Genomic DNA, 12,500 nt, shown 5'->3' with positions numbered 1-12,500 from the left:
AAGAAACAAAATGACGCTTCTTGTTAGATCCACCTTCTTTGTCGTGACTTTGCTCTCTCGTCATAGCCATAGAACGTCTCTAGTACTTACTTCTCACTGCCGTATCCCTCAGGGTTCACTCCAGCAGACACACCCACGATGACAAGCGGGATCCCGTAACCAATCGGGAGGGAGACCTTCCACTGTAGCCACGCCCTCTCGCTAGGTTTGACCTGCCTGAGCTTCCGTACAGACAGGAGGAGCATCACAGCCTCTATGAACATCCAGACGAATGAAGAGAGGAAGAGGTAGTGCAGGACTCCAGCCAGGGTCTTACACAGAGCCTGGGATGGAGAGACAGAAAGGTAGAGATAAAGAGAGAAAGACAGAGAGATAGATAGAGAGAGAGAGAGAGAGAGAGAGAGAGAGAGAGAGTCAGAAATAGACACAGAAAGATACAGAAGTGGAAACATAGAATCATGCAGAGAATGAGCGACACTGATGCAGAGACATAGATAAAACTGTTTTGAAAATCGGAAAGGATACTAAAAAAACATACAACTGACAGTTGTATACCTGGTGCACTTTGATTCGTCGGAGGAAACTCTGTGTGAGCAGGAAAAGGGTGTGAGCCAGCAGCAGACACACACACAGGTTCAGGCGAGCCACGTTGGACACCCTGGGGTTCCATCGACAGAGGGCAAAGGTCATCACCGCCAAGGTCAGGAACAGCAGGCCAATCAGCACCAAGACGGTGTTCAGAATGCTCATCACAGGGTCACTCTGGAAACACAGGCAACCACCACATCACTGTATCATACATTGATGTATCTGTTGCTGAAGTTACTGAACATCCTGGTAGCATTTTTACCCATTTTAGTCAAAGATCCTGCTGAAAGCCTAAGCCCTTTTGGGGAAAAGGTGCCCTCTGCCTATTAAAACGTAAATATCTCAGTCTCTGAAGCACATTTAACATGAAATAATTTGCATTTAAAAGATAGATCCCTCATGTTGCATTAGAAGGTGTTAATTCAGGTCAAGCATACCCACATTTTTAATAATAATAAAAAAAAACTAAAATCTCAAGAGCCTGAATGCAGCGTTAATTGCCACCCCCCATCATAAGACTGACATGACATTGACATTACTAGGACATAATACTTGCCATGAAGATTAATTAATATTATGACTGCTGTCATTAATAGTGATCTGTAAATTGACACTTTTACTGTCAATCTGATGTTGATTGGGATTTCATTGATTTGACAACTTCACATTAATCAAAATGAAAAACGCTGTCTTATTACAATTTGACATTAGTCATGACCACTAGATGGGAGGGATCTATGTAAGATTTACCTCTAAGTTGTCCTTTACGGTAATGATGAGGGCAAATGGTCTATGTAAGATTTACCTCTTAGTTGTCATTTACAGTTATGATGAGGGTGAAGGTGAAGAGGTGATTTACCTCTAAGTTGTCATCGACAGACATGATGAGGGCGAAGGTGGAGAGGTGATCACATGAGCAGATTGTGTGGCTGGAGTTGGTCGCACTGACATAGCAGCCATCTTGAATCCAGGAAGAGACTTTCCAGTACACGCACCACCGTTTGTCCTGGAGACCCACAGACTGATACAAAAACAGCCATTGAGAACAGTATACACATACAATCAGTCTATACTCGTATACTGAGGTGTGACCAGCCAACCGTATCTCACTCATTTCGTGAAGTATTCACGAAAAAAATAGATTGATTTTCGTGGTGCATTCACGTTATTGCCCGCCTTTCGTAAAGTCTTCACGAAAATAATAGATTAATTTTCACGCTGCCTATTCACTTGAATTGCCCGACTGTTGCCTAGCGACCCACTAGTTTGATGCCCTTTCGGTAGCCTACCATCACATGGTAATCAAACATTTCAAACAAGCAATTTAGGGTTAGGTTTAGGGTCAAGGTTAGGGTTAAGGTTAGGGTTAAGGTTAGGTTTAGGGTTAAGTAGGGTTAAGGTTAGGTTTAGGTTTAGGTTTAGGGGACATAAGGCGTAAGTACCGAAAGGGGGTCGAATTAGTGAGTCCCGAGTGTATCAGCAGTGTTCTGTCAGCACCCCCTCCCCGCCCCTGCAGACGTTTGGATAACCAGAGCAGCAGTGGGGCAAAAGTGAATAGGCAGCGTGAAAATTAATCTATTATTTTCGTGAAGACTTTACGAAAGGCGGGCAATAAAGTGAATGCACCACGAAAATTACTCTATTATTTTCGTGATGACTTAACGAAAGGCGTGAGATAGGGCTCGACCAGCTGATGTTGACTATAGCTTTCGTGATATCTTATCAAGTGTCTGTAGAGAGGTGACGGGAATATTAAAAACAAGTCATGTTTTCCCGTTTTTTTTCCCTCCATGCTCTTTTATTTTTCTGGCTCTTTTTGTTTTATTCTGTTCCTTTTTCTTTCTGTCTTTTTTCCTTCCTTTCTTTGTTTTTTTTCTTCCCAGCTGTTGTTCTTGTGGGGGTGAAGGTTGGTTGGGTTTGTTGGTTTGTTTTTCTTTATGTATAGATGTTTTTTTTTGTTTATGAACACAGTGTTGTGAGGATGGGCAAGACACTGGCAGCCAACCACGTGAGCTATTTTTTTGACCTACAGCGGTTTCCAACAATCAGAGGTTGAGTTGTGCGCAGATAGTTTCGCGCAGTCAGGTTAAAACAAAAATGTAGAACCCATGTCTACTGTCCACCGTGGGACAGATGCATTGTGTTCTGATGTTCTGTTGAATGCATCTCCTTCCTTTAATTAAAATTGTTCAAAAAAATCAAGTCTCTACCTTGAGGTGTTGCATGCTGATGTTGACCGACTGTGGAAGCATTTTATTATGCGCATTTGGTAAGGTGATGGAGATCACGTTGGACAACATGGCAACTGTGGCTCTACTGTGTTGTATCTTGAAGAAGCTCGCGTTGAGGATTTCATGCATCTTGCTGTAGACGATGACCACCACGGACACTGATCCTATGGACAGTATAGTATTGTAAAGTGTTAATTCAACACTTATACGGTAAGAGGAAATAATAATTTATGACTTAGAGACGCTTATCACTCTTTGTTACACTGTTTGTTTGGTCACTAGGGCTGTGAGTGTGCTCTGGCAATTATGCCTACTCTCTCTGGCTCTCTATGGAGTAATGGTCAGAGCCCCAGTTTGAGTCCCAGTTTGAAGTGCGAAATGTTTGAAATCCTGGTCACCCCTCGTAAGTAAATTGCACAGTTAAAGTAGTGCTAATACCTGATTTGACACTACACATACACAAATTGCCAGGGCAGCACGATTCACTCTTGGGTGCATCCTCGCCTGCACCTCAGGTTCACGTTTTTGCCATCTGTAGTTCCAGACAACAAGCCTGTCTTGTGGTGCAGTGTGAGCACTCTGCTCGGTATCTGACCCTTGGCTCGTATCGTGTGAGGATGTGAGCCGTGAGTTGTACTTTTAAACCATGCCTTTCCCTCATACAGTGTGAGCAAGAGCTGAATACCCACAATTGAAAATATTGCACAGTGAATGCCCCCCTTAAATTGAAACTATGCTAAAGTTTGTGGTGATGTTGATCCTGGAGACACATAGTGTAGATGCAGTGCTTTTACTATAGGACCATAGGCCTACACAACAGAGGAGTGTTAAATTGACTGTTAGATCTCAACACTCATTCAACTTCAAAGAGCCAGATTTAACGTCATTTGCTGGAGTGCATTTGCTCTTTGTCCTATCTTTTGTAAGTTTACCTCCGTTCTAGAGTTGGGACGAGGTAAATTGTGAATAAAAGCTAAATATGGTAACTTTAGGAACATTCAATGCATACACTAGTTGCATAGTACTGCAAACTGATCAAATCTAACAAAATTCTACTTTTCTTAATGTTGTTTATTTTTTAAATGGGGGTTTAGAGAACCAAGTCAAGTTTGTGTGTGTGTGTGTGTGTGTGTGTGTGTGTGTGATCTAGGTACCGTAGTTGTTGTGAGCGATTCCCAGGAGGTCGATGTCAACACTAACAATAGAGGTCATCAGTTGAGAGACTCCAGTCAGGGACGTGCTCGGTCCAATGCTCAGGATCTCCACAGCTGATTGGGTGACATTGCAGCAGGTGAAATGTAAAAGAGTAGTACAGCAAAGCAATGGAATACAGGTCTCCATCCACCCATCCATGTAGCCAGCTATTTATTCATTCATTCAAGCATTCAGGTCTGGATCTAATCATTTACCCATCCATGCATTTATTCAACAGTAAATTACATTTCCATCCATTCATCCATCCATCCATCCATCCATCCATCCATCCATCCATCCATCCATCCATCCATCCATCCATCCATCCATCCATCCATCCATCCATCCATCCAAACAACCTTCCTGTACTAGTTGAACAATAATCTACACTGTAGAAAATGGTATCAGTAATAACTAATAATAATTTAGTCAAATTATTCTGCTATAAAACTGTACAAAAACCAGCATGTTTAACTTGAAATCACAAGTTTACCAGCTGCCTCAGAATTCCAAGTTATCACAGAGCTTCAATTCAACTTCACTCAACTTACAATAAGGATTTAAATTAACTTGTAATTATTTACAGTGTACCTCGTGGTGTTGTTGTCAGAGTTTGTGCTGGAGTCTGATGATGAGTTGGACTAATGTATGACCTACGATTTGGACCTGGACTACGTCCTGGCTGGAGTGAGAGATGGTTGGACTATAATCTACCTGCTCTGTTGCTGGTGAGAGGCGGTGGTTGGACTATAGTGACCTGTGGTGTTGGTGGTAATGTTTGTGCTGTAGGCTACTGGGTGGTGGTTGGTCTATAATCTACTGTACCTGTGGTGTTTGTTGTGAAACTTACTGGATATGGTGGCTGTGGGTTTGGCCAGTGTGGACACAAGGTCCTCAGTGGACTGAAGCACAGCATCTCCCTTGCAAGCCAGACTGTCTGGGGGAGAGTCTAGCAAATTGCCCAGGAGACTGGATACTGTCTATGGGGAGACATGTAAAGTGTCAGAATGTCCATTTGAATCATTTGCACATGCTTTAATATCAGGAGACTTGATACTCTCCATGGACTGACACACAGAAATACCAACACTCCCACTTCATAACACTCTACTTGCATTATTTGTAAATCTCCATTCCTGTGGTAGTATGAAGAACATGCACATATGTTTAGAATTGACATGGAAAGATTACATGACAAAGCCTTACTTTTCTTAAGCACAGTCAACTATGGGTCTATCAAAGTAACACATCATGCAGAATTTCCCTGAATTGTTTCACAGCAAACTTTACCTTCTCTGGCAGATTAGTGGGCAACAATGAATTCATAATGTTCAGTTTGCAATCTACATCAGAGCCCTAAAAGTGAGGAAAGAAAACACTTCAGGAAGCAGGAAACGTCATTCTCGCCAGCTTTACTAAAGAACATCAGTCAGTATGTGAGATTGGCCGGACTAAGCTCTTATGAATGTAATTCAGTGGCGGCTGGTAGTCTGTCAAACAGGGGAGGCTGTTCAATTACAATATGTCCAGAACGCAAAAAAAAAAAAAGGGGGGGGGGGTGTGTCAATTTTGACACACATCTTACATTGGTCCTGAGCCACATATGGCCTCACACACTAAATGACTCTTGTTGAAACAAATTTGTTAATCATTAATCATTATCCCCCTTGTAGCCTATTCAAATAGGGATTTTTTTTTTTTTAATTATTATTATCATTAGGCCTACCTCCGCCACATAATGATGTGATTGAGTTTGCCTTCGTTGTTCATTACTTGGTGCACGGCTTAACTTACCACTAGAGGTCGCAAAATCTTTAATTATTTAGGCTACCAGACATTGCCAATACTGCAATACACAGTAGGAAACGGGACTTGACAGTTAACCAGTTGATCAGACACCACGAAAGCTCAAAAGAAACGGTTGTTCTTCCCTACCTTTTTCACCAAGTCAATATTAGGCAGTGCTCTGCTCTGCTCCTTGATATTCATTTTCTCCTCATAAGGACGACTGGAATTCGCCAGATATTAATCCACAATGCTTGGCATTTTGCATAGCTCTCTAGCTTTCTTGCAAGCTAGCCCTAATAAAAAGTAGGCAACCTCAACTTTTGAATTGGGAGATTAAAAAGGATAAGGACGTGCCACTATTAAGACTTTATTCGCAACACTAGGTTTACAAGAATATGTACACAAAACTGGAGTTCACCGCAATGAATAGCTTCCTCACTGGTTACCACGACGAAACTTCTTCTCAGTCAAATTAATAACATATCCGCTTTTCAACTACTGTAGCCTACTGACACGGGGTTCACCCAATCACAAGTCGGAGCCTCAGTCTCCGGTCCCTCCCCCCCGCTCTCTCTTCTCCATTCACTCCCAGTGAGGCTCAGTCTCAAAATCAAAAAAATGTTCACGGCAATAGCCAATGACCGTTTAGCATTTTGCCATTGAAAATGCGTACAATTCCACATGCCATTGAAGTCCATTGAGACTCGACTCGTTTGCGTTGTCATGAGCGGAGAAAAAAACTCGTGCGAGCCTCGGGATCTGATTACAGATTGGTTAAATCTCTAAATTGAGCACATGCATTTTATATGGAGCTGGGTCTGAAATAGCAATGTTATTAAGTCGTGTAAAGCATTAGTTTACATACTATTCTCGTGATTTTGGACAGGAGGCGGCGCCTCCCTTGTACTCAATGAGGAATCGCCTCTGATGTAATTATCATGATAGTCAGGTTATGTTTTCATGATTCATCACTATGTCCTCTGAACGTGGTATGGCGTACTTTATTGTATTTATTATTTTTTTGGTGTATTTTTCCACGTTTATCATTAACTAACTACTAGGGGTGTAACGGTATACAAAATTCATGGTTCAGTACGTACCTCAGTTTTGGGGTCACGGTTCAATACATTTTCGGTGCAGTATACAGTAGTATAAAGAATGGCAACTATTTTGGAAAAATCTTTGAAATACTTCTTAGCGTTGCTTTAAGCCGGACTTTACCTGGCATGTCTTCTTGAGCGCTGTCAATAGTTCTATAAAAAAACACACACAAAGTGAAACAAAAAACTGTGTGATTACACAAAATTTACTAAGCAAGAATTGCCCTATTGAGACTGCATTGAGATGGCATCTCTTCTGCCAGGGAATCCTGGTGAAAATGGCAGCTAACAGTAGCTCAAGTAGCAGCTAAAACAATAGCAGCTAAATGTATGGCATTTAAAAACAACAGTGTCAATTACTGTTTTTAATTATATAATAAGGGTAAAGAATCCAAGCTCCATCATCAACATCAACTGTGGGATGTTCTTTTACCTCTGCCAAGGAGGTTGCCTGTCTGTCTGTCAGCAGGATAACTCAAAAAGTTAAGCATGGATTTTTACTTAAGTTTGTGGAGTTTTTTTAAATGACAAAAGGAGCAAGTGATGAAATTTTGGTCAGGATCCATATCACGATCTGTATCCAGGATAAAAAAAAGACTCTTCACCATTGCGGGATTGGGCGAATTTTGACATTCCAGTTTCTAACTCCACAAAAACAAGGCAGGAAAAATTAGGGTGTAACATAGTCAAATGTTCTATCAAACAGCTTCCTTGTCTGCACCTTCTGAGGGCATTTCTAGTTCACACGTTTCATAGCAAAATGTTTTATTTGGCCTTTTATAAATGAAAAAAATAAATACCACAGATGATGAAATAAATGATGAAATACCACAGAACACCACTTGGTGTCATTCTTGCACATTTTTTTTGTTTTTGTTTTTTGTTCCTTTGTAATCCAACTGGCATCCTCACCTTCACAAGGGCCTGTGACGCTGTTTCCTTGGTTACTAAACCCTGGCGGACAGGTGCAGGTGTAGCTACCAGGTGTGTTTGTGCAGGTGCCATTTGGACCACACACAAGAGGACTCTCCACACACTCATCCACATCTGTACGAAAGCACACACACACACACACACACACACACACACACACACACACACACACACACACACACACACACACACACACACACACACACACACACACACATAAAATGAACATTAGTACTCACTTATTTTACACACAGGTACACTAACACATTTCATTGGCACATATTTACGTTAGTCGTACAAAATTACTCTCTATCATTTTTTGGCCAAAATGTATTTTACCTTAGCTAGTGGCAGATTTGAAGCAGGTCCTCACCTACACAAGGTCTTGTGATGTTGCCATGGTTACTAAATCCTGGTGGGCAGCAGCTGAAGCCACCAAATGTGTTTTGGCAGGTGCCGAATGGACCACAATCAGGAGGACTTTCCACACACTCATCCACATCTGTGGAAGAGCACACACACAACAGGTAAATGGATTTGCGACGATTCGTGTGTGCTCATACGCTTTGCTAGGAATATAAGCTTGATACATGTTTGAGGCCTGAAATGACCAAGATATACTGCTCCTCTATTTGCACGGTCCTTTATCGAAGCGCACAAATGTGAGTCATTGTGGACAGCTCAATAAAAAGCTCTTGAAAAGTTGCCGCCATTGTCGTTTTCACCGTAAACACTCGATGAGATTGCACTGAATTATTTCACTTAAGTATTTCACACGAGTAAAATTGACATGCTCCTGCACAAAACGTGCCGGCACACACGCATCCTGCAGCAAGCATATAGATGTTCAGAAGATCGCATGTCAACGCATGCGAGCCCGAAATGTGCACTTGCACACGTATCCAGCCCAAAGCATATAGAGCCAATTGGCACCTCTGGCCCACTCGTGAAACTGCTTGTTTTCCCCTCCGTATGCTCCACCCACTGGTTGTGCGATGGCAAACACTGCCAGTCAACATTGAAGAACCATTTGATTAGCCACTTCATACAATGGGTGGAGCATACAGAGTGGAAAACAAGCAGCTTCAACGGTGGGCCTAGAGGTGCCGACTGGATCTATACCGAGTTGAAGGAAGCCTACACATCACACCCTCACCTTCACAGTATCCAGTGTCATCCTTGTATTGCGGCAGCTTGCTTTTCTTGAACCCTGCTACACAGTCACAGTAGAAGCCACCGGGGAGGTTTGTGCAGATGCCGACTGGACCACAACCACGGGTACTATACTCCTTACACTCATCCACATCTTTATCAAAATACACATGGATACAGATACACACACGCATTGAAATAAAGATACAATTAGGGTACAATTTAAGTCTTTACGTTAGAAACTTCACAAATGTACCAATTCTAGGCACTTCTTAAGGCGCGTTCTGGCTGACAGAGAACACTGCTGGTGCCTGTTCCCGTGCCTAATCTCAAACCGGCCTGCATATCTGAGCAATCAGGAACTGGAAAGTTGGCTTGCAATGCCAAACAAAAAACTTGTGTTTTTCTCTGTGAACCGTGAACATGAATCACCTCTTGAAAATTCTAACTTTGCAAAATACCACTCTGCTCTCACAGTATTGTTCCTTTGCAATATAATAACTTCCTTGCAGATTTCTAGTAAGTTAAACATTAAACGCAACTGTACACTGCGCCTAGATGTCTTGCATATTATCCAATTTGTCTTGTTACCTTCCCATTATTTAATGATGCTTCTAACACCTTATGTTTGACAATGTTGTCAGTGTTGCAACTGTACATTGCACCTTGAGGTCTTTTGTTTACTTTTTTGCTACTTTCAATGCATAGTCCTCTTCTTTACTCTTTGAAGGACAATGCTATCAGTGTTGCAAATGCACACTGTGCCTTACCCTGTTCTTGTTTAAATTGCTCCTTGTAAGTCGCTTTGAACAAAGGCATCTGCTAAATACCAATGTAATGTTAAATGGTGGCACATAGTGTTGAACGTTTGAACGCTCCAGTTGCCTTTCCACTTCCTCAGAAAACCCGATAAATGGCTAAAGGATGACTACATGGGTGTTAAAACATGGCTAAATGATTAGCACATGAGGACCTTGCTAAAGGACCTTGCTAACATTTACTAGGGCAGGGCTATTCAAATGGCGGCCCTGGGGCCAGATGCGGCCCTTGGACAGCATGGTTCTGGCCCCCCACAAGCCATTTGAAATATGGAATTGTTTTTCCGAATTTAGAGATAAGAGTACAGGTTCCGTATCGAGCTGACACAGGACGTTAAAATGCAGGAAATTACATCTAAGAAATGCAAAACTTTCTGGGGGAGGACCCCCAGACCCCCCACCTCAATGAAGTGTCCCATATTTTTTTTTCATTGACAGTCCACAACCATTATACATGAGCATAGTTCGGCCCCTTTACTTTGAGGAATTTGAAAAACTGGCCCTCGTTGACAATTAATTGAATACCCCTGCGCTAGGGATTTCAAATCTGGGGAAGTAATGCTACGCTTTCATTCAGCCAGTCTCTACGGTACTTAATTGACTGACCTAAGTTAACTGTCTGTATGCGAATGGTGAGATCCAGTACAACCAATCAGACCATTTTTTTCACTCACCCGAACAACAGATCTGGTGTGATACATGCCCCATTGAAAAGCTGAGAAATAAAACTGAGAGCAGCAGAGTCACAGTAATATTGGCGGATTCATTTGTGATGTGAATTGGGCACTGGTGACAGTGCAAGCTAATGGGTCAGCTTGGCTCTCATCTTCAAAAGACACCTAAAAGTGCTGGAGTCACATCCTCACCTTCACAAGGGCCTGTGCTGTTGTTGTTCTGGTTACGAAATCCATTTGGACAGATGCATTTGTAGCTGCCAGGTGTGTTTGTGCAGTTGCCCACAGAACCACACACAGGATTTTCACACTCATCCACATCTGTACATGTGAAAACACACACACACACACACACACACACACACACACACACACACACACACACACACACACACACACACACACACACACACACACACACACACACACACACACTTCCATTAAGCCTTTTAAAAGTTGGCCATCTTGACACTCAGCCATCTTGAAAAAAATTGCCCTCCAAAATATAACCAATTCATATATTATACCAATTATGGAGTGTTTGCAGACAAGAATTGGTGAAAATCCTTCCATCTGTTTAAGTTATTGTGAGAACAAAAAAGTCTGCCACCTTGAAAGTCAGCCATCTTGAAAGTGTTAGCCTCTAAAATATAATCAGTTAATTTACGTAGTATAGAGTGTTAGCACTTAAAGGCCAACTTCCGATAAAACACAGTTTTACTCACTCCTTTTGAAGATCGGACGGTCACCCCAAGTTAAACTCACTTGCAAGGCTCTCATAGCGGTGCGTCACCTCGCCTGGCTGTGTTTCCCGGTGTTTCCCAATTTACATCAATAATGCAGAGAAACGAGCGAATCACGAAAGCCTTTCTGTGTTTCGTCACGTCGAAAGAAGGCGTTGCCCACAAAGGTTTATGTCGATCCATTTTTCTAAAAACATGTCGAGTAATTTTTTTCTGCTTGTTTTCAATACAAGCAACGTCTGGTGGCCCGAAATCTAGCTTAGCTTAGCTATCAGCTGGTTGCTACTCTCAGGTACACACACAGCACAAAGCCTCATCCATAGAGCAAGCCCACTCTGGTAGCTGGCCCACTCCTGTAGCTCGCCTAGGGGTCGCTGTCGAAAGAGCACAGCCCTGAATGGAGCATGCACGCCTCCGTTGGCGCCCCTATAGTGCAGTACCACCCGGAGAAGTGGCGACTCTGTTTCCAATTACATTCTATCCAGGCACAGGAGGACTGAGCCAATCAGAGGCGCATTTCCACGAGAGCAGGAAGAGTAAGCCAATCAGAGACGCATTTCCACGAGAAACACGGAACACCCTCTCGTTTCTCCACAAGCCACCTTGCTGTCTTGCAAAAACGACTTGAAACAAAGCAACCAGAACGTTTTTTAAAACAGGACCAACGCGTAACACATTCAATAACAATGGGGAACACAGCAATATTAATCAAATGACGTTGAGAGGCCATCTTTAAGGCTTTGTGTAAGCAGTGTACCCATTCCAATGTTATAGCCCAAACAAAAAGTCGACCATGTTTAAAGTCGCCCATGTTGAAAGAGTTGGCCTCCAAATCATCAGTTCATATATGTGTTCAATAGTGTTAGAGCACAAGATTTGGGGCAAATCCATCAATCCGTTCTAAAGTTATCGCATGAACTCAAAATATAGCGGCCACTTTTCGCAACCGGCATACTGCCGAAATGGATTTAGCACCCAAATATCACATAGAAACAACTATTGATTGCTTTTCCTCAAAAAATGCCAACAGCTTCTTATTTAAAGCTCTTTTACAATGTTTACTATGTGGCATCATCTTGCGCTAAAGTAGCAGTTTTGTAACATATCTACAGCTATGGATGAACCAGTATGCCAAATGTCTGCCTTCTGTATTCTATGGATGTTGTGCTATATCCTTGTGAACTTGTGCTAGGCCTATATGTCTTTGGGAACAATGGCCGAAAGAAACCAACAACAACCCATCCCCCTATAAAACCATAGGTAACTTTGAAACTTGGAC

The 12,500-nt window shown here is 42.3% G+C and overlaps 1 protein-coding gene across 1 annotated transcript in view; it reads right to left on the bottom strand.

Annotated features, from left to right (window-relative positions):
• Nucleotides 1–9,331, bottom strand: part of LOC134457773 (adhesion G protein-coupled receptor E3-like) — a 12,011-nt gene extending 2,680 nt beyond the window's left edge. The window contains exons 1-9 of the mRNA XM_063209748.1: nucleotides 9,280–9,331; nucleotides 8,991–9,140; nucleotides 8,212–8,336; nucleotides 4,864–4,993; nucleotides 3,974–4,087; nucleotides 2,799–2,983; nucleotides 1,448–1,609; nucleotides 556–762; nucleotides 91–323 (exon numbers count right to left, since the gene is read on the bottom strand). Of these exons, the coding sequence (XP_063065818.1) occupies nucleotides 91–323; nucleotides 556–762; nucleotides 1,448–1,609; nucleotides 2,799–2,983; nucleotides 3,974–4,087; nucleotides 4,864–4,993; nucleotides 8,212–8,336; nucleotides 8,991–9,140; nucleotides 9,280–9,331 (1,358 nt within the window). The remainder of the gene's footprint in view (nucleotides 1–90; nucleotides 324–555; nucleotides 763–1,447; nucleotides 1,610–2,798; nucleotides 2,984–3,973; nucleotides 4,088–4,863; nucleotides 4,994–8,211; nucleotides 8,337–8,990; nucleotides 9,141–9,279) is intronic.
• Nucleotides 9,332–12,500: the final 3,169 nt, after the last annotated feature.

The sequence above is a fragment of the Engraulis encrasicolus genome, chromosome 1 (genome assembly GCF_034702125.1).
Source record: "Engraulis encrasicolus isolate BLACKSEA-1 chromosome 1, IST_EnEncr_1.0, whole genome shotgun sequence".
NCBI lineage: Eukaryota > Metazoa > Chordata > Actinopteri > Clupeiformes > Engraulidae > Engraulis > Engraulis encrasicolus.
Note: the sequence above shows the minus strand (reverse complement) of the source record. Positions and strands in the feature narration are given on the sequence as shown.